The sequence below is a fragment of the Labeo rohita genome, chromosome 25, assembly GCF_022985175.1.
Source record: "Labeo rohita strain BAU-BD-2019 chromosome 25, IGBB_LRoh.1.0, whole genome shotgun sequence".
NCBI classification, from domain to species: Eukaryota; Metazoa; Chordata; class Actinopteri; order Cypriniformes; family Cyprinidae; genus Labeo; species Labeo rohita.
The window spans coordinates 5,424,914-5,450,956 of record NC_066893.1 but is presented as its reverse complement, the minus strand read 5'-3'; the positions used below and the strand labels follow the sequence as shown (position 1 = coordinate 5,450,956).

General features: G+C 36.2%; 2 protein-coding genes across 3 annotated transcripts in view; both read left to right on the top strand.

Annotated features, from left to right (window-relative positions):
- The window catches only part of LOC127156939 (receptor-type tyrosine-protein phosphatase eta-like), a 194,981-nt gene extending 184,950 nt beyond the window's left edge, over nt 1-10,031 (top strand). The window contains exons 8-22 of the mRNA XM_051100109.1: nt 454-711; nt 896-1,153; nt 1,463-1,711; nt 1,963-2,208; nt 2,649-2,903; nt 3,418-3,520; nt 3,621-3,665; nt 3,846-3,924; nt 4,048-4,138; nt 4,356-4,429; nt 4,524-4,653; nt 4,778-4,920; nt 4,986-5,146; nt 7,187-7,316; nt 9,176-10,031. Coding sequence (XP_050956066.1) covers nt 454-711; nt 896-1,153; nt 1,463-1,711; nt 1,963-2,208; nt 2,649-2,903; nt 3,418-3,520; nt 3,621-3,665; nt 3,846-3,924; nt 4,048-4,138; nt 4,356-4,429; nt 4,524-4,653; nt 4,778-4,920; nt 4,986-5,146; nt 7,187-7,316; nt 9,176-9,307 — 2,354 coding nt within the window. The 3' untranslated portion in view covers nt 9,308-10,031. The remainder of the gene's footprint in view (nt 1-453; nt 712-895; nt 1,154-1,462; nt 1,712-1,962; nt 2,209-2,648; nt 2,904-3,417; nt 3,521-3,620; nt 3,666-3,845; nt 3,925-4,047; nt 4,139-4,355; nt 4,430-4,523; nt 4,654-4,777; nt 4,921-4,985; nt 5,147-7,186; nt 7,317-9,175) is intronic.
- A 2,286-nt stretch (nt 10,032-12,317) lies between these two features.
- osbpl5 (oxysterol binding protein-like 5) overlaps nt 12,318-26,043 on the top strand; it is a 62,863-nt gene continuing 49,137 nt past the window's right edge. The window contains exon 1 of one of the 2 annotated variants that reach the window (XM_051099293.1): nt 12,318-12,737. The gene's annotated coding sequence lies outside the window, so the exon portion shown is untranslated. Of the gene's footprint in view, nt 12,738-22,148; nt 22,460-26,043 lie in introns of those variants that run through there. The other variant, XM_051099294.1, reaches the window with a different exon arrangement.

Genomic DNA, 26,043 nt, shown 5'->3' with positions numbered 1-26,043 from the left:
CTAAATGTTGTTATACAAAACAAAAGATATGCAGTGATATTGGGGCTACAAATTGTAAATTGTCTTCTGTGTCTATTGCAAAGATACCAATAATGATAATATACCGAAGAACCAAAGTAACTCACTTCGTGAGTAGTACTTTTATGTAACTATAAAGATTATTACTATTCGTTCTCTTTGAATAAATATTTGTGTATGTACTTGTAATTCTACTGGAGTAAAGTGATGTTCAGTGTCACTAACACCACTCTTTCATTTTAACAGTAATCTTCATACAAAGCTTCTGTTAACTGATTAGGTATCAGAAAAAAGCCTTCCCCCTTGCCAGTATATTGTTTGTTAATTTGGCCCACCCATTCATGTTTCCCATATACATTTCTACTTTGCTTGTGTCCTGTGTGATGGTTTTATCAAATCATTAATTATGATTTGCTTCTCTCTCCTCATCTCCAGAGCCAGATGTGATCAGGAATCTCACAGTGAACAACATCACAACATCATCTGTGTTTCTGACATGGAATGAACCAGCTGGAAATAGATCTTTCTTTAAACTTCAGTGGACTGGTGATCAAACAAGCGGAAATTTAACAACTACTAACACTTCCTATAACATCACTGGTCTGACTGCTGGAGTCAGTTACACATTCTGCATCACTGCTGTGGCAGAAAACAATTCAACAGGAGAAACTGTTTGCATTTCACAGTATACCAGTATGTGAAATTATGAAATATCTGATCCCTGCTGCATAGTTTAAACTAATTGTCTGATCATTATTTGTTAATTTGTCCCACCAGTTCAACTTTCCTTCCACTGTATATGTATTTATATTTTGTCCTGTGTTTTTGTTTTATATTCGAATTAACATTTATGAATTGCTCTTTTATCCCCACACAGAGCCAAATGTGCTAAAAAATTTAAGAGTGTTTGAAATCACAACATCATCTGTGTTTCTGACATGGGATGAACCAGCTGGAAATAGATCTTTCTTTAAAGTTCGATGGACTGATGAGAAAACAAGTGGAAATTCTACAACTACTAACACTTCCTATAACATCACTGGTCTGACTGCTGGAGTCAATTACACATTTATCATCACAGCTGTGGCAGCAGACGATTCAACAGGAGAAACTGTCTGCATTTCACAATATACCAGTATGTGAAATTATAAAATATCTGATCCCTGCTGCATAGTTTAAACTAATTGTCTGATCAACCAATAATTCGTGAAAGCACTAAAGCAATATACTCTTGTTACAGAGTAAACATCAATGCCTTCCTCTTATCAGTTTTATTTGTTAATTTGTCACATCAGTTCACATTTCATTCTACTGTATATATATGTATACTTTGTGGATATTCATATTATTGACTGATACCATTCATATCTATATATCTTCACTACAGAAATTTTTGAGGATTGGCATTTTAATCCTCAAAAATTTGTCACTTTTTTACTCACAGGGCCTGACGTCATAATAAACCTCAAAGCTGATGATATTACAGCATCCTCTGTTTTACTAAACTGGACTAAACCAAACGGTCAAAGCTCTCATTACCGTGTAGAATATGAAGATAAGAATGTGATTATTGTAAACACCTCCATCATAATAAATGATCTGATTCCTGGAACACAGAACACATTCAAAGTATTTGCAGTTGCAGCTGATCATGTGACCGAGGGGAGATCCAGTCAGATTTCACTCTATACCAGTAAGACCCCTGATTGTATGTTTAATCTGAATGAATCTGATGAACGTTCAGCCTTAAAACCATCTCACATTTACTTTGTTTACACATAGTGTTTTATGCGGAAATCTGTACAGCAGAATCTTAAGATCACAGACTTTCTGAGCTCTGGTGTAACTCCAAATGCTTTAATTCCCAATTGTATGTTTGTCATGTTTCAGTTCTATCTTCCACCACTAATTATGATTTACAGTGCTTTTCTTTTCCCCACACAGAGCCAGATGTGATCAGGAATCTCACAGTGTCTGAAATCACAACATCATCTGTGTTTCTGACATGGGATGAACCTCGTGGAATGAGGTCTTTCTTTAATGTTCAGTGTACTCAAAATAGTAACACTACTAACACTTCCTATAACATCACTGGTCTGACTGCTGGAGTCAGTTACACATTCTGCATCACTGCTGTGGCAGCAGACAGTTCAACAGAAGGAGAAACTGTCTGTATCTCACAATATACCAGTATGTAAAATTATAAATTATCTGTTATTTGCTAAATAAAATGTTTAAACAAATTGACCCACCAATATTTTTGCATGTCATCTTGTTTCATTATGTGTTCTGGTAGTGCTAGTATAATCAGTGTTTTTTGTCAGGAACCCAACTATTTTGGTTTAGTTTAGCCCCCCCATTCTTTTCTTTTTATTCTTGTTTTTTATGTGAGGGTCCTATAACATAAGTATTCTTAATTGTGCATATGGGGATATGGTTTTATTGTCATTACCTATTCTAATCTTCAGGCTTGTCACCATCTCATTACTTATTTATTTATTTATTGAACAGAAAACTGTACAGTGTACATCTGATGCTCACAAATTTTGGTGTAACTACAAATGGCATGTTTTTGTATAATTATAATTCCCACTTTCACCAACATATTTATTTTCCTGTTTCCCACACAGAACCAGATGTGATCAGGAATCTCACAGTGACTGAAATCACAACATCATCTATGACTCTGAAATGGAATGAACCAGCTGGAAATAGAGATTTTTTTAGAATTCATTGGTCTGAGAAAAGGATGTATGTAATAACTAAAGACACTTCCTATAGCATCACTGGTCTGTCTGCTGAAGTCAGTTATTCAGTCTGCATCACTGCTGTGACAGCAGATAAATCAACAGAAGGACAAACTGTCTGCATCTCACAATATACCAGTATGTAGAATTCTAAACAAAATGCTACTTTTCCTCTTTGTAAAAAAAATCATGGCTAGTTCATATTATGTGTGTGTGCGTACCTGGTATTTATCACTTTATGGGGACCAAATGTCCCCACAGGGACAGTAATACTAGTAAATTTTGACCTTGTGGGGACATTTTTAGGCTTATAAATCATGCAGAATGAGTTTTTTTTTTTGAAAAAGTAAAAGTGTGCACAGTCTCCTGTGAGGGCTAGGTTTAGATGTAGGGTAGGTGTAGGCCGATAGAAAATAGGGTTTGTACAGTATAAAAACCATTACGCCTATGGAATGTCCCCATAAAACATGAAAACACAACGTGTGTGTGTGTGTGTGTGTGTGTGTGTGTGTGTGTAATGAAGTCCTCTCTGACCTTGAAGAATGAACAACAAAATTAGTTTTAGTTGCAATCATATTAGAGGCATCTGAACTTTTAATTTAATAATTTAATAATTTAATACATTTAATAATTCCACTATATTCTCATATAGAATCCTCTGACACCCTTTACATTTGGCTGATCGTTGGTGTAGTTTTGGGAGTGATTTGTTTTCTCTTCATCATCATTCTGATTTTCTTCATCTGTTCTAAAAGGTAAGTTGCCGATATAATCAGAGTAATGATGATTGGATAGAGTTAAGATACAGAAGTCATCCAGATTTTAGCAACAAATCTCTGTTACTCTCTGTTCTAGACAAACAAATGAACAATATCCTGACATCCCTTTACACATTTTTAGGTAACTTTGTTTAATATTTTTATAGTTGAATTTTTTGGTAATGATTTAATTTTTTTTTTTTTTTCATTTGAAGAGATAAAAATTTTGTAATTATTATTTTATGTATTTTTATTAATTAATCATTATGTAAAATGATTATTTTCTGTTTGTTTTTTACACAATGGATTGAATTTGTTTCAGTAATACTGCTATGAGTATAGACGATTATGAAGAGTACTTTAAGAAGAAATTTGTGGATGGTTTTGCCGAAGAGTATGAGGTACAGATGGGAAATATGTTTAAAGATTTATGATATTTACTGTGATAGTATTATCAAACAGCTGTGCAGACATAATAGTGTTATTAACGTCTAGGTCAACAAAAGTGGTTTGTATTGTTGCAGAAGTTGAAATCTGATGGAATGGCACAGTCAAAGAACATTGCCCTGGCTACTGAAAACAAGGCGAAGAACCGTGACAGCAATGTGTTACCTTGTAAGCAAACCGACTAGTACATATTTTACAAAAATGGCCGACTCCAATCCGATTACCTGGCTTCTATGCAGTGTCCATCTGGAAATCAAAGACTTTCTAATACAATGAAAATTCCATCAGAAAATTAAAAAAAAAAGTCCCATAAAGAAATGAACAGTTTTGATTAACAGTATAATTGGTGTTACTGATACTAAATGCATTATGTTGCTTTTTTAAGATGATGCTTCAAGAGTTAAGTTATCAATATGTGGCAGCCCCTTTGATGATTACATCAATGCCAGCTATGTCCCAGTGAGTACATATACAGAAGAGAAATTCCAACACAACATGACTTCTGTATGTTGCATTTATGTATGTTTTTCCATTTGAAACATTTTGTGGTCAGGGCTACAAGTCAAGAGAAGAGTTTGTAGCTGCTCAGTGTCCATTGCCCAACACTAAGGATGAATTCTGGAGAATGATCTGGGAGAAGAACATCTACACCATAGTGATGTTGACCAAATGCAATGAGCAGGGATGAGTGATTTCAAAATTTAGTATTGAAATATTATTAGTAACATTTGAAAATGGTGAAATGTAAAAATAATAATAATAATAATGCAGAGTAAAGCTAACCAGCAGTCTGTTGTTTTCTCCAGGTACTGGAATGTGATAAGTACTGGCCATCTGGCACTAATAATTATAATAACATCTCTGTGACAACTACCTCAGAGAAAGAAATGGAGAGTTGGACCATAAGGGACTTTGGAATCAAAAATGTGAAGCAACACTTCCTGCACCTGGTATCTCCATTTATTCCCTTAGCAATATACACAATAATATGATTGATTCATATTTAATTCTGTAGGTGAAAACAGAAGAAGCTCGTAATATATGCCAGTTCCACTTCACGGCATGGCCAGATAATGGATTTCCACAGACCACTGAAGTCCTCATTAATTTCAGATGTCTGGTGAGAAAACACATGGACCAGTACTCACGCCACTCTCCAGCTGTGGTGCACTGCAGGTAGCCTTACTAAATATGAGGTTTTTATAAACTAGCATGCATGAATTTATATTATTTTTATGGTAAAAAGAATTGATAAGACAGGAGTCAAGGAAAATAACAACAAAAAGATCAATCAAGGCAAATGGGTGTTGTGTGGGCAACTGTTTGTAGCAGGGATGGAGAGCCAGGACCTTGCACAGGGAACAAAACTGTAAAGTCTATGTGGGACCCAAAGAAACAGGAGATTTCACGAAAGGTCAGAGGACCAAAGCAAAGCTAGAGGATCTGAGGACCAAAGTGGGGCTGGTTGGATAGAGAACCAAGGTGGAGTCAGTGGGATGGAGGACCAAGGGGAGCCAGTGGGACAGACAACCAGGGGGATGCCAATGTGACAGAAGACCAAGGTGGAGCTAGTAGGATAGAGGACCAAGGTGGAGTCAGTGGGATGGAGGACCAAGGGGAGCCAGTGGGACAGACAACCAGGGGGAGCCAACAGGACAGAGGACCAAGGGGAGTCAGTAGGACCAATGGGGAGGACCGAGGCAGAGCTGATGAGACAGAGGACCAAGATGGAGCTGGTGGGACAGAAGACCAAAGGGAGTCACCATCAAACGTGGAGCCTGATGGATGAAGACCCAAGGTGGAGACAGGGTGATTGGAGGGCCATGGGGAACCCGTGGGATGCAGGACCAAGAGGAGCCAGTGGGACAGAGTACCAAGCAGGAGCTGGTTGGACAGAGGACCAAGATGGAGCCAGTATGACAAAGGACCATGGAAAGCCAAAGAGAGGGAAGACCAAGGGGAGTCAGTGGGAAGGAGGACCAAGGCAGAGCTGGTGGGACAGAGGACCAAACGGAGCCAGTGGCAAAAGTAGACCCAGGGAGATGGAGACCCAAGGTGGAACCATAGTGATTGGAGGAATCAGTGGGATGAAGGACCAAGAGGAGCCAGTGGGACAGAGTGCCAAGGAGCAGCTGGTTGGACAGAGGACTAAGAAGGAGCCAGAGGGACCTAAGACCCAGAGGAGCCAGTGGGACGGAGGAACAAGATGGAGCCAGTAGGAAAGAGGACCCAGGGGAGCCAGTAGGATAGAGGAGCAAGATGGAGCTGGTTGGACAGACAACCGAAAGGAGCCAGTGTGACAGAAGACCAAGGTGGAGCTAGAAGGATGGAGGACCAAGGACCACTGGGGCAGAGCTGGTGGCACACAGGACCAAAGGAAGCCATTGACAAAAGTGGAGCCTAGGGGATGTGGAAAGAAGGTGAAACCAGGGTGATTAAAGGGCCATTAGGGAACCAGTGGGATGGAGAACCAAGAGAAGCCAGTGGGACAGAGTACCAAAAAAGAGCTGATAGGATGGAGGACCCAGGGGAATCAGTTGGACAGAGGACCAAGAGGTGTCAGTGGGACAGAGGAACAAGGGGAGCAAGTGGGAAAGAGGATCCAGTGGAGCCAGTTGGACAGAGGACCAAGGGGAATCAGTGGCTGCAAGCCAAGGTGGAGCCAGGGGGATGGAGGTGCCAAGGTGGAGTCAGAGAATCCAAGCTGGTGGGACAGAATACCCTGGTTGAGTCATTGGTTCAGGGTGAACTGGCAGAACTGGAAAATGAGGAAGACACAGGGGTGTCTGAAGACCCTTTAGGATTCAGAAAAAAAACTGGGGGAAACACTGGAATGGAAAGGTTAGAGTAAACTTGGGAACTTTCAGGGAAACCAGATTAGTGAGATTAAGGTCCACTTCCACCACTCTCATGGTGAAGGGGGATTCATTTAACAGCAAGTACTGACACTTGAGGATAACCCATGAAAAGCACTGACTTTAAGGAAAAGATGCAAATGCCATATTTCAACACTGCTGGTAAACACCTTAATGAGAAAAATCTCACAAAGACTTAAGAATTGTCCCGAATGAACTGATGACTGACAACAGGTGCTTTGTATGCTTTGTAACATGTGAAATAAAAATATAAGAATCTGAGATTACTTCAGAATAAGAGTCATTTGAAATTTATGAAATTAGCTTTTTTTTTTTGTTTGTTTGTTTTTTTTTTTTTCAGTTCTGGTATCGCAACAGGGGTCTTCATTGCCATTGACCACCTGATCTTCCAGATTGAAAGAGATAGTATGGTGGATGTCTGCGGAATTGTTACTGATATGGAAATGCACAGGCCTCTCGTGATGACTGAGGTAAGGGACTATAGAGGAATATTTCAGGATCAGTAAAAGTTAAGCTCAATTGACAGCAGGTTATGGTTAAGCACTTAACCCATTTGTGCCCAAATTTTTCTGAATGGTTTCATGCATATAGTCGTGTTAATAGTGTCCTATGTGAACATGTTCTCCATTTATTTTCCCCAGGTTTTTTGTTTTGTTTTTGAAAATCGTATTTGAATGTGCAGCAACTGTAGTTGCTGGCGGGTAAATATGCTGTATGCACTCCTTCAGTGTCAAATTTGAATAGGAGGAGAACATTTGGCATAATGTTCTCTCAAAATAACTGCTTTCAGCAGATCAATATTTATTCATAAGCCAAATTAGGTAACACTTTATAATAACGTTCAGTTGTAAGTAATTTATAAGCAATTAGTTAATGATGAAATAATCATTTACAAAACATTTATAAAAGATTACTAAGTGATATGCTAACAATTTGTGTGTTTTGTTTAATTCATTTACAAGTAATTTACAAGTAATTAGTTAATAATTAAGTAATCATTTACAAAACATGACTATGCATTCATAAATGATTAATAAGTGATATGTTAGTATTTTTATCTATGCTTTGTAGATGAAGTTATAAATCATTTACAAGTGATTAGATGATGAACTAAAAACGTACAAAACATCACTATACATTCACAAATGATTAAGTAATATGCTAACAATTTACAAATTTGTCGTAAGTTATCTTTAAAAAAATAGCATATCATGAAATAATCAAACAGATCCTTAGTCAATGGTTAATAAGTTACTAGTTAATATATTATTAATCAATTATAAATAATTGAAATGTCAATCACTGAAATGTTTACCCTCCATTGAAGATCACATCATGAATAAATCATTTACAAATCTTTCTGCATCCCCTAATCTTAAGTGTAAACAATTCATCAGTTGTAAGTGTTTTACTCATCATTCGTAGATCTTTCCCCCCAGTGTGTATACACACACAACCTGTAACCGGCAGGTTTGTAAAACATTTACAACTGATGAATAGTTTACACTTTAGATTAGGGGATGCAGAAAGATTTGTAAATGATTTATTCATCTTGTGTTTACACAACAGGTTTTGAATATTTGTTTTGTGTACTGCAATGTAAGGGCTGACTGGTGAGGGTAAAGATGGTAAACACATGGAGTATTTTAGCGCTGTCATCTGATGTGATCTTCAGTGGAGGGTAAAACTGGTTCACATTATCACTAGATCCCACACATTCCACACAGAACACAAGTCTGTGCTGATGAGAGAAAGGGTTTACATGTTTATTCACTTGACAGCAAATAATTTATTATTTTTTAAAAAAAGTTTTAGAATAATTGCATTTGTGTGCTTTTCAGCATATCACGTATTAATCATTTATAAACACATAGTCATGTTTTGGAAATGATTAGTTCATCCTTAACTAATTACTTGTAAATGAACTTGTAATTGACTTGTAAATTAATTAACAAAACATACACAAATTGTTAGCATATCACTTATTAATCATTTGTCAATGTTTTGTAAATGATTATTTCATCATTAACTAATCACTTATAAATGACTTACTACTGAACGTTATTATAAAGTGTTACCCAAAATTATGTATAAAAGTCAAAGAATATTTGATGCTAACCCAAAAAAGCTACATCTAGCTTATAATCTCTTGAATAATAAAACACAATAAACAACAGTTTGAACCAGCTCTAAAAACACTGAAAGCTCTGAAATTATTTTTTTCTGTTAAAATGTTTGTAATGCATTGAACTGTAAAGCTGTTACAAATTTTGTTGTTACATTTTCATGTTTTTTTGTTTGTTTTGTTTTGTTTTGTTTTCTACAACAGGAGCAATATTCTTACCTCCACCAGTGTGCATATGACATCATTCGATCAAGAACCGGAACTAACATGGACTTAATTTACCAGAACACAGCATCACCCCAGATCTATGAGAATACAACACATCTAAAACAATAAAATGACTCTTGTCCAATGATCTGACAGATTTAAGATTATATAAAGCACATTTTTAACTTAAATTAAAAAATAATGCACACTTTACATAAAGTTGAATGTAATTTATTTCCTGCACAATATTCAAAACATTTGAGTAACATTTTCATTTTAATAAATACATTTAAAAAGTTAAAAACACTGAAAATGCTGAAACACTTTATAATTTTAACAGCAAATAATGTATGTAAATGTTTTAAATATTTTAATCAAGAAGTGTTTTCTATATTTATATTTTTTCTATAGTTGTATTTATAAAATTTTACATTATATATTTACTGCAACCCCTGTACATTTTATAAAACGTTTAGCACTTCACAGGTTATTTAAGAGAATACATTATATGGTACAGTTGCATGATTATTTTCAACATTTTTTTCTGGTATATGCTAAGGATTTCTAATTTCTATACTTAATGTTGCACTGAATCGCATGTGATATAGCTTTAATATAATATTTATAAAGCACTACTCATTCCATTTTTGCTGTTCATGCTGTTCTGTTCACTCATCTCTCGTCTCCTCCATCCCCTTGTGTGTGCGTGAGTGTGACATTAACTTTATTTTCAGTTCCTAAATTAATATTAAAATGTTGATATGACTTTGATTTTTGTTTTTGTTAATAAATTTAAATATATTTATATTATTTAAATATATTTTTGTGAACAGTTGTTTATATTGATGTTATGTTATTGCTTTCATATAATGGTTTTTATACCTTTTTTTTTTTTTTTTTTTTTTTTTTTTTTTTATCAGATAATGGATTTGCTAAACAAATGTAAACAAAACAGTGTCTGATTAAAGGAGAACTCCACTTCCAGAACAACAATTCACAAATAATTTACTCACCCCCTTGTCATCCAAGATGTTCATGTCTTTCTGTCTTCAGTCGTGAAGAAATTATAGTTTTTAAGAAAAGCATTTCAGGATTTTTCTCCATATAATGGACTTCATTGGTGCCCCGATTTTGAACTTCCAAAATGTAGTTTAAATGCAGCTTCGAAGGGCTCTAAACGATCCCAGCCGATGAAAAAGGATCTTATCTAGTGAAACTATCTGTCATTTTTTTTTTTTGGAAAAAATTTTTTTTTATACTTTTTAAGTACAAAATCTTGTTGCACAGGCTCTGGGATGCACGTTCACGACACTACGTACTATTGAATCACATTGAAAGGTCACGCAAAACTACAGGCCCAGTGTTTACAAAGCAAACGCGCAAAGACTAAGAAAGTGCAAGTAAGTCAAACGCTGTTTACAAACAAAAAGTTACAATGTCGGATGATTCTGAAGTTGTAGGAGAAAATAAGATGGAGTTTTTCGCCATACTCTACCTTTTTGAGCCGGAGTACGTTGAACTTAGATGTTCGTAGTAGTGATGGGAAGTTCGAATCATTTTATCGAGTCAGACCTTTGAGTCTCGTTCAGCAAAATTAACAAATCTTTTTTTTTGAGTCCATTCATTTCGTTTCCATTCATTTTAGCAAAATATAATTAAAAAGTTACGTGTTACTTACAACGGGGTGAGTAAATTATTTGTAAATTGTTGTTCTGGAAGTGGAGTTCCCCTTTTAAAACTATATGTCATATGACATTTGATGCTGGGCAACGATTAATCATGATTAATCGCATCCAAAATAAAAGTTTTTGTTTATATAATGTGCGTGTACTGTGTATATTTATGTATATATAAGACATACACATACAGTATAAAATTTGAATTTGAAAATATTTACATGTATTTACATGAATATATTTATATATATATAGTATAGCCTATAAGCATAACATATTGGATGTGTGTGTATTTCTATATACATTATAAACATATACAGTACACACACAAATATTATATACACAAAAAACTTTATTTTGGATGTGATCAATCACAATTAATCATTGCCCAGCACTTAAAAAAATTGCTAAATATATATATATATATATATATATATATATATATCACTGAATCAGTTTTTTCATTTTTCTTGCACATTCATGATAACATTTTTCTTCTTGTTTCACTAGAGGGCACCCAAGCACTTTTCCTGTGTTTCCAGATCATAATATACATCAGAAATACCAAGCAGACATTTTTCACAATTGGTTTTATAGCCACTTCAGAAAAATCAGCCTGCACTTTTCCTGCTGACCACCTAAATGATGATATATTATGCTTTGAGATAATTCATATCAAATGACAGTGAGTGATTATTAACTCAACTACTGATTTAGTTCTAGAGTTGAAAACAAAATTAAACAAACAAACAAAATTTATCAGATGATGGAAACTGTATCCAATTTTATCATTTGATGTATGCTTAAATTAGTAAATCTATATAACTAACAATTAATAACTAGCTGAAAATCTGATTTTTCAACTGACAAATCTATAAAACTACTAACACAAACGAGCATACATTCATAACCTATTATTAAAATATGGAAATCGTGTCTGTTCTTTGGGATTGTCCGCTTTTTGATGTACTCCGAAATCAGCAAATATGTATAACTAACTTACAAATAAAAGAGAATGTGAATAAAAAGAGTTTAATGGCACTTAATAAACATTGTTGGGACACCAGATAGACAATAGAATATTTATTCAGAATAATATTGGCTGCATGTCAAAGGTAATGCATGCAATAATTTATTAATCTCATGAAACATACATAACCCCCTCATAAAGTATCAAACACAATCTGCATTGCTATTTAGTGCATTTCCATGCCGCATTTTTACATTATGTCATGTTTAGTTTATGTTTGTATAGAATGTGGCTGAAAAAGCTTTGATGAAATGTTCTCTATCTTTATGAATCTTAATAGCACAGCTGTATGGAGAGATTTGTATATGCTTTTCTTAATACAAATCAGAATCAGAGCATAAATACTAAAAGTTCTGCTGTCCAGCATGACGTCAGGCTTTATGAGAGTTAAATCCAGCGCCCGCGTTTCCACTCCGACTGGTTAAGCGCCTCCTTTCCTCCAAAGGCATTTCCTGCCGTCCGCGCTCCCAGAATTACACAGCTGTACGCCAGCGGTTATGGCATGCTATGGACCGCTATTTTATCTCCCCATCATCTTCCATCTCTTGAGGATGCAGGTGTGCGCGTTTAACTTCCAACTTCCAACTGTATCGCGTTTGGAAAACAGCGTTTCGAGCGGCCTTTTCACATTTTGAGACGGCATAAGGCGCAAGCGTTACTTTGTTTCGGGACAAACGGGAGCGTCGCACACTTCCATTCCTTTTAATACGTGACTGACGGCTGCTGAGGTGATCGGAACCCAATCAAACCCAAACCCAGAGCCGTTCTAGATCTGACATGAAGTCGTTCGGATACGTCTAGATCTCCTGCCACGTTTCGGTCTTCGAGGGCTGAAGTTGCGACTGCAACAGAGGTAAGACAAACCTGCGATAGAAATATGAAAATATGACTGTATTACAGATGTCGCGCTTTGAATCAGGGGCAGCTGCTGACTGTAAATAACCACAACGAGCAGTATTGATTATTTGCATTTGGATGTGATTATTGAATTTCATCTCCGGCATCCATCCATCCATTCCTAACCAGCACGAATCGTTTAAAACGTTACAATGCTGCATTGTTCCGTTATATTTTTCATTTCTGCAGTTGATGTCACACATAAAGTCGCCTACCGTCCGCCTCCTCCCTTATTTAGACATTATTGAACCGAATCATATTTGCAAAAAGCTCTGCAGCTGTCAGACAGTCAAAGTATAGACTTGCAAATAATACGCTGTTGTATTGCATTAAACGTTAATGCGTTATACTGTTATTGTTTAAATTAATAATTAAATATTTGTAAAAACATTTGTGTGTTTTACTATAAAAGCAACAACAGTTGCCAAGGTGTCCTTCTAGAGCTCAGTTCACTTTACAAGAGATTCAGTTTAACATAAATATATTTAATATGCAGTAAGTGCATTTTCTGCAAATGGAATTTTCCCTCATATGGTAATTTTTGGGTTAACTATTACTATAATGCTATTTCTATATCTGATGCTGAAAATAGCATCACTCTGTTTCTTATGCCATGACCCTGCTGACATCACCCAAAGTCATTGCATTCCCACCAGCAGTGCCTGGACCTAATGGGAGTTTGCTTGTATGTTTCTCTTCCATTAGAATAAAAGAAACACATCTTGAGATATGCAACGATAGTTCAGCCCTGCTCATTAAACCGATCGACCGCTAGTTCACATTCAGCACCAGATTGCACAGAAAGAATTCTCCAGTGACATGTTGGGAAGAGCAAACCAGGAATCAAGCTGCCCTAACAGCCCAGTGTTTGTTCCTTAATTTATTCGTACCCTCCTGTTCCAACTGTGTCGGTTTTCTCGCTGATAGCTCTTTGTGAGAACTTCAGACAGCTGAATTCTTTTTTTAAGGGGTCGTTCGGCACTTCCTGTCTGTGCAGCTAAGCTCTTTATCAGTTTCTGATACTTAATGCTACAGAGCTGTTGTTGAATTTAAAAGAAAAAAGTTAATGAAAGCTTAAGCCATTTGTTAGTCAATTCCCATGATAAGAGTAAACACTGTGGCTTTGTGGTACTATCAAAACATTCTTTGTTTTTTTTTTGTTTTTTTTGTGGAGTGCAACTTTATTGGCTGAGCCAATGGTGTCAGTTTGGGGCGGGGCTATTTGTTTTTTTCAACCAATGGCAGTTGGAAGGTGTGTTCTTGGTGGGCTAACTGGAAGTAATCTAAATAACATATGAAAAGTACAAACCTACATGGTTTTGTCATTGAATGTCCAGTTGGAAATGTATATTGTTGTGAAGACGAAGCTGTTTTAGGGTAAAAAGATTGTCGCTTTTGTTTTAGCATTAAGGCAACATTTTTAACAGAGCTCTGTGTTAATTTGTTCGGAGCTGCTACATTCCTGTAGTGCCAAAATCTTCATATTTAGCCTCTCATCCACAAGTACCGTGGTTCAATAGGAACTGGTGATTACTCATGCTTGGCTCATGCTTGAAAGCTTGAAATATGGCCAGGTTGTTTCTAGCAATGCATTTATATGCAAGTGGGCTCTTGATTTTATTTTTTTATTTTTTTTAAATCATCAATAAAAATGTTGTTAACAAATGTGTGCTGTGGCACCTAGGGATGCTGTGATGTAGAATTCTGGCTGATAATGATTAAGAGGTAATTATTTTCACATTATAGCCATTGTTCTAAAGTTGAACTGTTATTAAAACCACATTACAAAAAGCTAATATGAAAAACAGATAACTGTTTGTCTTTTTGCAACCTGCTACTGATTTAAAGTAGCCTAAACTGTTTTGGAAAATATTAGACGTCGTTTTTTCATCTTTCAGTATTGACCAATGGCAAAAATTGAAAGAAAGTGGCTAATAATGAGTGCATTAACATGCACAGCCTAACTCTGATTATGCTTAATATGCCAACAGCTTGCAGGGTTGTGTAAAACTGAATGGCGTTTATTTCTCAGGTCATGAAAGGTCTGTTATTACATTTTGACATCAAGCACAAAAAAAAAAAAAAAAAACCCTTTGCGTTGTTGATTTTATTTTTTTTTTTATTTTATTTTTTTCTTCCTTAACGGGGCAAATCACCACTAACAAGATGGAGTTTTAATGAAAGTTAGCTGTCTAGATCAATACTACACAACTAGAGAAAAAGGGCTGTGATGAAAAGGAGTTGTAAAACTTTAACGCCCATAATGCACTAAGCTCAATCAAAAATGCAGAAGTACGATGTGTAGTTTTTTACAAAATCCCTCAAGCTGTCAAAAGTCCATTTTGTGCATTTTATGGTATCTGGTATACTTCTGCTGACAAATAAACAATGATATCTTGGTCAGGTAACACATAAAAATAACACACAGTGTTCATTTACTTATACCACTGACATTATAACAATACAAAACTGTTTGAGAGTTGACAAACTTACCTTAAAAGCAGTTTCCCAAACCAAGTCCAAAAAGATCCTTGGTCAGCTTGTCAGGGTTGTTGTTCATGTAAATTGATGTACAAAAAATAGCTGTGCCAATCAGGTTTTGCTTATGTCATTTATGACCTTTCCCCAAAACAGCTGGTATTCGAACACATTAAATGATCGATATAGTCACAGATGCACTGCATACGTTGTATATATTATGTGTTATAGGATGGGACTTTTTAGCAAATAGCATTAGCTTTTTTTAGGTAGTGCAGTGAACCATAATTTGCTACTTCTAGTCAATGTAAGGTGGTGTGTAAAGCATTTCATTGGACAAAAAATTGGACACGCCCATGAGTGCAGAATGAGTCATAAGGTTCATGCGTGTCATTTTAAATGTCAATTTTAATCTAAGTTTTAACCAGTCTTTTAAAACTAACATTTAAAACTCCAGTTCTGATTTAATAGTTTCTTCAAAGTGTTAACCCTGCTGAATAAACACCTTAAACCAGCCTAGGCTGGTTAGCTGGTCTTAGCTGGTTTAAGCTGGAAGTAGCTGGTTTTAGCTGGTCTCCCAGCCTGACCAGCCAAGACCAGCCTGGCCAGCCAAGGAAGTGGGCAAAACCCCTCTAAAACCAGCCTGCTGACCAGCTAAGACCAGCTAAAACCAGCCAACCAGCTTAGGTTGGTTTTAGCTGTTTTTTTTTCTCAGCAAGGAAATGCTAAGATAGTGTTAATACTAAAGGCTAATTTCATATTTCAGCTTTGTTTGGACTGATGTTGATTTTGGAATAGTGTAATAGTCCTTAAGTTCCCTCTTCCAGTGTTTGACAACATCTAAGAGGCATCTGAAGATTTGTGAAGATGTTTGTTGTAGAACCGCTCGTCTTATTTCATTAAAAACATACTGGTTAATACCTTTACACTTAGTTCAATATGTATTTTAGTCCAAGATTTAAGTAGTACCTTAAAACTAAGACATAATTCTGATTTTATGGATTCTTAAAAGTTTTAAAGGCTACGATAGTGCTAATGCTAAAGGCCAATCTCATGCTTCAGCTTTGTTTGGACTAATGTTGATTTTAGAGTGCACTAGCATGTCCTTAAATTCCCTCTTCCAGTGTTTGACAACATCTAAAAGGCATCTGAAGATCTGTGAAGATGTTTGTTGTGGAACTGCCCGCCTTATTTCATTAAAAGCATCCTGGTTAACACCTTTGGACCTAATCCAATATGTATTTTAATCCACGTTTTAAGCAGTGCCTTAGAACTAACACGCTGTTCTGATTTCATGTTTTCTTCAAAGTTTTAAATGTTAGGATAGTGCTAATGCTTAAGGCTAATCTCATGCTACAGCTTTGTTTGGACTAATGTTGATTTTGGAGTGCAATAGCATGTCCTTAAATTCCCTCTCTTCCAGTATTTGACAACATCTAAGAGGCATCTGAAGATTGTGAAGATGTTTGTTGTGGAACCGCCCGCCTTATTTCATTAAAAGCATCCTGGTTAATACCTTTACACCTAATCCAATATGTTAAGACCTGACTGTCTGCTCTATCTGCAAATACAAGGAGAATTGCCTGGGAATAAAGGATAGTGTCTTTGTTTAAATATATGAGCCACTTGTACAAATAGTATAATAGCATAGTTGTTAAATATTTACAGGCCACGGAAAGTACACTATATTCATACTTAGGCTATATAGTCGTCTGGTTAGCATCCAACCGTATGATCGCAAGAAACAGCCTGTTCAGATTTATGCTCATATTGATTGCGCATTTCTCCAGACTGGATGAAGTTTGTGAAAAAGCCTTAGATCACCCTACTGTACTGTAAGTGGGCAGATGTGAACACGACTTCTCTCCCACCCATGGAATTCAAACATGATAGTTTTCTGCCTCCGCCATCCTTCATTCATCTCTTACTAAACCCATAGAAATACCACAGTTTTTTAGCTTCCCTGTAGGAAAAAAGAAATGAACTCTATACCAGCGTGACATGTTTAAAAAGAAAGCACAGCAGCTGTTTTCATCTGTCTGGGGGCATGTTTAATACATGCTTTATGTAATAAACAGATCTATGTTGAAAGCTTTAAAAGTGTGCTAATCTTTGGCTTTAGGAGTTTAATATCAGTCATGCTGTAGTTGTTTTCCATTGAGTAAAGTAGCTTATAGCATGTGTGCGCACATAACCAAACTCACTGTTTTTCTTCCTTTACAGTTCCTGATTTGATTTTTACTTTAACCATGATTTTTTTTTTTTTTTAGCAACAAACACACAAGATTTGAATCTGCCATCATTGCTCATGTGACTACAGAAATTTTCATCAATGGAAAAAGATGAAATGGTGTAGTTGTGGTGTTTACCAAAATGTGCAAATGCTAACCAGCTACGCTGGTACATTCCTTCCAAAAATGAACCATGGCTTTATTATAGGAAAAGTGTAGTAACCATGGTGTTTTATTTATAGTAAAACCATTGTTAATTTTCATCAAGGGATGAATGTGGTAAACCGTAACCTGGTATTCACTTCTAGCACAAGTTTGCGAATAAATGGTCTGGCTGGAGGATTTCTTTTCTCTTGCCTTATATTTTCTTAACCACTTGATTTTTACCTGATTTAGAAAGCCACAGTCTGTAATTTACATTGGAAGCTTCTAGATTACTCCTCCTTCCCACATCAAGTCTATATGGCATCAGATGCTCCAGGCTGCTGTTCAAGTTCTCCTAGCCTTGACGTTCAGTGTTTGGAGCAGTGGAAGACGTCCTGCCCTACTTTCCCTCCTCTGAGGCTGCAGTGTGACTGTGTTAAAAGAGTGCGTGCTATTCTGCACACACTCACGGGGGGCTTGTTACGGAATGACACAGCAAAGTACAGAGAAAGATGGGGGAAAATATATAGGACATTTAAGACATTGTGGAAAGAAAACAGGAAATGACAGGTAGAACTGGAAAAGGGAACTGAAAACAGGAAAAAAGACGGATTTAATCTCTTACCGCTGTGAACACTGCAACTTGCGTTAACCGCTTGTCTATTACAGTAATGTCCAAAACATATTTTACTCCAGCATGTAAACAAATGTTTCATGCTAGTGTTTTATGCTAGCAAGCTATTTTAGGTTCTGTATCCCTGGTGAAAAAAACAGCATATGCTGGTAGGTATGTTTTGATGCTGGGATGCTGGTTAGGTATGTTTTGATGCTGGTTTAAGCTTGTCCTTAGCTGGTTTATGCTGGTCCTTTGCTGGTTTAGCTGGTCATGTTGCTGGTCAAGGACCAGCATAAACCAGCAAAGGACCAGCTTAAACCAGCATCAAAACATACCTTCCAGCATATGCTGGTTTTCTCACCAGGGCTATGTTTTGTAACATAAATGTTAACAGCTAGTCCATTATAGTAATGTCCAAAACATTCAGCACATAAACAATGTTTCATGTTAGTTTTTTATGCTGGGTATCTGTTTTAGGTTCTACACTTATCAAAAGCTAATTTAGCGTTGTTAAATTAGACCTAAGTGCTACAGCTAGATGTTTTGTTGCATGTGTGTTATGCTAACACTTATGTGCACAACATAACATGCTAGTTTCATGCTAGTATTTTATGCTACCTTGCTGTTTTAGGCTCTGTATCTGTACATACAGTTGCAAATATTATAATGTTCATGGGCTAATTTAGCAAGTAGCTAAATTAGACCCAATAAGTGCTACTGCTCAGTGTTTTGTAGCATACGTGTTGACAGCTAGTCCATTACAGTAATTTCCAAAACATATTTTACTCCAGCAGATAAAAACAAACGTTTCATGCTTGTGTTTTGTGCTAGCAAGCTGTTTTAGGTTCTGTATCTGCGTGTACCTGGTCACAAGACTACACTTATCAAAAGCTAATTTAGCTGGCGAAATTGTTAAGTTAGACCCGTTTGCTATGGCTAAGCATGTGAAATAGCTAAATTAGACCAATAAGTGCTAATACTCTCCCTGGTGAAAAAACAGCAAATGCTGGTTAGGTATGTTTTGATGCTGGTTTAAGCTGGTCCTTAGCTGGTTTATGCTGGTCCTTTGCTGGTTTTTGGTGGTCCTTCGTTGGTTTATGCTGGTCATGTTGCTGGTCAAGGACCAGCATAAACCAGCTAAGGACCAGCTTAAACCAGCATTAAAACATACCTACCAGCATATGCTGGTTTTCTCACCAGAGCTATGTTTTATAACATACATGTTAACAACGAGTCCATTATAGTAATGTCCAAAACATTTAGCACATAAACAATGTTTCATGTTAGTGTTTTATGCTGGGTAGCTGTTTTCTACACTTATCAAAAGCTAATTTAGCTAGCGAAATTGTTAAGTTAGAGCTGTTTGCTATGGCTAAATGTTTTGTAGCATGTGAAATATCTAAATTAGACCAATAAGTGCTACTACGCAATGTTTTGTAGCATACGTGTTAACAGCAAGTCCATTACAGTAATGTCCAAAACATTTAGCACATAAACAAATGTTTCATGCTAGTGTGTTTTATGCTAGCTAGCTGTTTAGGTTATCTGCATGTACCTGGTCACAAAGCTACACTTATCAAAAGCTAATTTAGCAGGTGAAATTTTTAAATTAGATCAAGTGCTAGGGCTAAATGTTTTGTAGATAGTCATGTACGTCTGTGAGATGTCTGGTAAAGATCATTTGATCTGGAAAGCATCTGCTGTGTACAAACATCTGACAGACGCCTGTAAGATGTCAGGTTTACATACATTCTAAATCATAAACATCTTAAAGACATCTAATAGATGTCAATTTGACATCTGATAGGAAACATCCTATAGACGTATTGCAGATGAACAAACACTATACGTCTTAATATGTCTGTAAATGCAGACATCAAATAGACGTCTCTCGATGTATGTGTGTTATCAGGGATGCTTGCTAACCACTAGTTCATTACAGTAATGTCCAAAACATATTTTACTCCAGCAGATTAAATAAACATTTCATGCTAGTGTATTATGCTAGCTTGCCAATTTAGATTGTGTATCTGCATGTTCCTGGTCACAAAACTACACTTATCAAAAGCTAATTTAGCTAGTGAAATTGTTAAATTAGATCAAGTGCTAGGGCTAAATGAGTGCTATAGCTCAACAAGTGACAATTTTGTTTCTTTTGACTCATTGGATGGAAACTGTGCCTATTTTTAAATGTTTTATGCGATATATTCCAATTTTGCACATAAGTTAAATTCGCAACTTTGGATGGAAACCCAGCGAATGTTTATTGGTTAATTTAGCAAGTAAAATAGCTAAATTAAACCCAATAATTGCTACTGCTTAATGTTTTGTAGCACACACGATAACCGCTACTCCATTACAGTAATGTCCAAAACATTTCCCAGATAACACACGTACGTCTGCAAGATGTCTGTTAACGATCACTTGATCTGGAAAGCATCTGCTGTGTACAAACGTCTGACAGACATCTTTCAGGTGTCAGTTTTACGTACATTCTAAATCATAAACATCTTAAAGACATTTAATAGACGTCTTTTTGACATCTGATACGAAACATTCAATGTACGTATTGCAGATGAGCAAACACAAAAAAATGTTTAGCAGAGGTAAATGCAGACGTCAAATAGATGTCTCCGTGATGTATGTGTGCTATCGGGGTTTTACTCCAGCAGATAACAACAGATGTTTCATGCGAGCGTTCTATGCTAGCTAGCTGTTTTGGGTTCTGGTCCTGCATGTGAAATAAGATCAAGTCCTATGGCTAAATGTGTTGTAGAATGTGTGTTATGCTAAGACTTAATTCATATGTAAACACAATGTTTCATGCTAGTATTTGATGCTACCTTGCGGTTTTAGGTTCTTTATCTGAATTACAGTGTTTATAAGCTAATTTAGCAAGTAAAATGGCTAAATTAGACCATTATATGTGCTACTGCGCAAAGTTTTGTAACATCCATGTCAACCACTAGTCCATTACATCAATAACACAACATATTTTACATAACACAAGTTTGTAAACAAATATGTTTCATGCTACTGTTTTATGCTAGCTAGTTGTTTTAAGATCTATGTTGGTACAGTCGAACTGCAAAGATTTCCAAGCTAATTAGCAAGTGAAATGGCTGTATAGACCCAATAAGTCCTAGATTTTAATGTTTCAGTCTAACAGTGACAGATTAGTGCGCAATTAAATTGTTAAATGTAAACACAGATGTTTCCTGATAGTGCTTTAGCTGTTTCCATGACTAAAAACTTAAGTGACCTTTCTAAATTAAACCCAATGAGTGCTACAGCTCAACATTTCAAACTAGTAGTTAGTATACATGCTACATTATATGCCCACAACATATTTTTCTTGTTTTTAGTATGTGAACTTAAACGGTTTATGCTAGTGCTTAATGCTAGCAAGCTCTGTCTAAAAATAAAACCGCACACAACTCAGAATGAGTGTTATGCCTCAATGTTTCAGACTAGCTGTTTGCAAACATGCAACATTACACTAATACCCACAACATATTTTATGCAAGTAAACTTAAATACTTTATGTTAGCTAGTTGTTTTAGGCTCTGATTCTGCCCGTACAACCTAGTTGTGAAGATTTGCATGACTAACCTATAAGTGCTACAGTTGTGGATTAGCATATTTAGCACACATTACAGCAACATTCATACCCGCAATGTATTTTATGTTTTAAGTAAACAAACATTTCATGCTAGTGCTTTACGCTAGCTATCTGTTTTAGACTCTGAATCTGCCCAAACAATCTAGTCGTGTTTTTTTCCATGACTCTTATTTAGCAAGTGAAATTGAGCGTGATCCAAAATCGGTCACAGGTTCAAAGTAACTAAACAGATCAGAGCGTTCCCTTCATGTTATGCCGTCTAGAAATAGAGATCTTTGTGCCGTGGCGGAGAACGCTTCCTCAGAGATCGGGCCATCCTGAGCTGTAATTGGCCCCACTAGATATTCTGAGGTACATAAACACTCCGATCAAGTCTGTACTTAACGCCTGACTGTGCCTCGTGAAGGGTAAACAAGTCTGTTCTCTCCTCCTTATGTCGGAACAAGCTAAGGGAAGAAAGAAAACATAAACATACAAGAGATGAATTATGAGGAAGAAGAAATCCAGGCAGTTGTGCCAAGAGCCTGTATGCAAGTTATCAGATAGCTGAAGCGCTAAAGTCAAGAAATATAATCAAAGACCATCAGGTAAGAAAAGAGTCATTATTTACTCCCCCTCATGTTCCAAACCTGACTTTCTTAAACACATAAGATGTTTTTTAAAGACTGTTAGTAACTGAACAGTTGATGTCAGCCATTGACTTCCATAGCATGGAAGTAATTATTGTGGCTACATTCTTCAAAACATTTTTTTTTTTAAAACTCACACCGGTTTGGAAAAACTTTAGAGTGAGTAAATGAAAACATGTTTATTTTTGGGTGAACTATCTCTTAAGGTTTGGTAAGAGGCTCATAATCAAAGTCTCCTCAGTGACAGTAACGGTACTCCGTACAGTGATCTCATGTGACATTGTGCACATGCAGAGGGGCGAAGGACGGGTTTCGCACACCCCTGTGCCAGAGGCGCTGCTGCTCACCAGCCCTCCCCGCTTATGTTTACCTTGGCAACCAGCGCGGAGTGTAAACAAACACACCAGGGGCGCACCTCTGCAGCGGTGTGTGTGTGTGGTTGGTAGGGGCTGAGTATAGTAACGTCCCGTTGGGAGTTGATGTACAGAGGGAGGTCAGCTGTGCTTTCCCACAAACCGTCATTTCAGCAAAGAACGCTGATTGCTCTAAAGGGCAACCTGGTGTAAACCACAGTCTGTGAAGCTTCTGTTTCATCTAGTTTGAGTTGTTTGAGTTTGAGTAAAACCGATAGTTTATTGTGTTTCATTGTATTATTATTATATAAGAGTGTTTTGAGTGCAAAAATGAAAGTACTTTGCAGCACGTTTCAGCAAGAACCCTGTTTTATAGGAAACTATTTTAGGTTTCAATTGTGTTCTTGTGATGTTATGTAATTCTTTAGAGATTAAAATGTTATTGATGTTACATTGCATGGTCTTCAGATCATTTTTGTTTGTTTTTTTTTATGCCAAATTTTATTTTGCTTGGGAATATTAAATTGATTTTAGGACTATTAAGAGTGACAATTAAGCATGTTTGCCAAAAATGTCCATTACTTTAATGAAAAAAAAAAGTCATTCTCATTACTGTAATGCAAAATAAGTGTAATCCTCATTTTTAAAATACAGCAATGAAAATCATCCTCTGTGTGATGTTTTTAGTTAATGTAAGCATAAATAATGGCATTTAAAATTTAAATATAATAATTGGGTGTTTTTTTTTTCATGTTCTGACATTATAAATAAGTAATTTCAGAACATGAAAAATCATTCAAAAATTGATTTTTTCTTAAATAAATGTTTATAAAAGTTGTAATATAATAAAAGTTATCTTTTGTATTATATTGCATTATTATATTATATTATATTATATATTTGTATTTATTTATTTATTTATTTATTATTTTGGCATGTTTATGTTAAGACCTCTCATGTTCTGACATTATTTTTGTTAGAAAAAATATAGAAATAATATAAGTAAAAACACAAGGTTCAGTAATAATAAAAACATTTTATTTTATTTTATTTTATATTATTTTATTACCAAACCTTGTATTTTTGCCTATATTATCTCTCTATTTTTTTTAAACAAAAATAATGTCAGAACATGAAAAATATTAATAATAAAAAAGTTGATCCTGAAACTGAATGTAATATATATTCTTCTTCTTCTTCTTCTTCTTCTTCTTCTTCTTCTTCTTCTTCTTCTTCTTCTTCTTCCTCTTCCTCTTCTTTTTCTTCTTCTTCTTCTTTTTCTTCTTCTTCTTCTTATTGTTTATTTTATTTTTTTGGCTTATGTTAAGACCTTTCATGTTCTGACATTAATTTTGTTGGAAAAAAATATAGAGATAATATAAGTAAAAACACATTATTATGTTATATTATACTATATGATAATATATTGTGTTATGTGATGTTATGTGATGTTATGTTATATGTTATGTTATAATATATATTATATATGTTTTATATATATATATATATATATATATATATATATCCACGTCTTAAAATTAATTAATTTTAAAAGCCAAAATTCTTTTAAACTCCTTTGAAAGTCATTGCATAATTCACACACTGCAGTAGGTGATTTTCCAGTGATATTCACAACAAAGTGAAATTTATAATGCTCATCTTTGGGATCAAACCCTTTTAGGGTGTACTCACACTAGGCAGTCTGAACCGTGCCCGAGTGCGTTCGACCACCAAAGCGCGGTTCGTTTGACTAATGTGAGTGCTCCGCACCGTGCCCGGGCGCAGTTCGTTTAGCCGTCCCTGGCCTGCTTGGAAGAGGTGTGCCAGAGCACGGTTCAGTTGGACTCGAGCGCGGTTCGCATGTAGTGTGAGCGCTAACCGCACTGGAGCACGGAACAGGACGCGTGACGTCACATTTTTTTTCCGATGTATGGGAACTGTAGTCGGTAATCAAAGCTGCAAAGTCCTTGCTGCACTTCAGCTGGTACCTTGCAAACCTCCTCATACGAGCAGCACGATTGCGTGAAAATTTTCGTGCCACAAAAGCGATAGACCTGTTTAGCAACAGGCTGTGAGAGGGCTGTGGACAACCGCGGACCAAACGACTCAAAATTACTACCCACAAAGTAACCAGAGCGATGGACTCCATTGCGTTCAGCGAGAGCGCCGCTCTTCCTGTTTATCCTGAAACCGTCGTACCATAATGACGTAAGCGTGCCCCGGCACGAATGCTGAAACCCTATGTGAGTGCAGGCCAGAGGGGGAGTGGGGAGGGGGGACAATCGTACTCGGGCCCGTTCACGGCAACCATGCCTAGTGTGAGTACACCCTTAGTCTCTAATTGGTATGATGATATTTAGTTGAGTTCAAAGTAAAATAACCAGCAGTAATAATGGCATTCATCCCAACCAGTTCAACAAAAGTGGGGAGTATGAATCACTCCCTTCCCAAGGGAATAATATGAATTCAGTTCTCAAGTTAGTTGAACTCCGGTTCGATGTTTGCGTTTATGCAGCAGAGAGCTGTTTTTTAAAGGTGTGGAGATACATGAGGTCAATTTTGCTTATGAGCTGGCTGAATGAGAAAATATCACCAGACGCCATTTCAGCCTATCAGAGGAATAAGAGGGGGCCGGCAGCTGCGTTTCCCCTCAGTGTTTTGCATACGGCTCACAGGATTGAGAAACGCTTCTGATTTTCTCTGCAGCTTATTTTATCAAAACTTGTTTTTAAAATGAAGCTTATCGCACCCTACGGTTTTCGCTGCTATTGTTTGCTCATGAGCACATTTTGGAGGAAGTCAGAAGGGGAAACAATGTCAGGAACAATGAATGAGCTGAATCAGTCCAAGCATAATTAACACCTCAAGACATTTTGAATCCAGGTTCCTCCAGGATTTACTGTCAGCCGTGAATATGTTTTGTTTTTGTTGGATGTTGGTTTTGTTGCGTGTAAATGGGACATCTAATCATTGACCAAGAAAACATGATTTGTGTTATGTTAACAAAGTTTTATAGTACTTGGTCAAGGTTTCACGGATTTGACCTTGATAGACTTAGAATAACTGTGCGATAGGTTAGCAGACGGGGTCGTTGACTTGGGAATTTCAGCAATCACCATTCCAGTTCAAGTTGTTTTTATTGTATTTAATGGAATCTCTCACACAACAAGGACTATTTTGTTATTTACT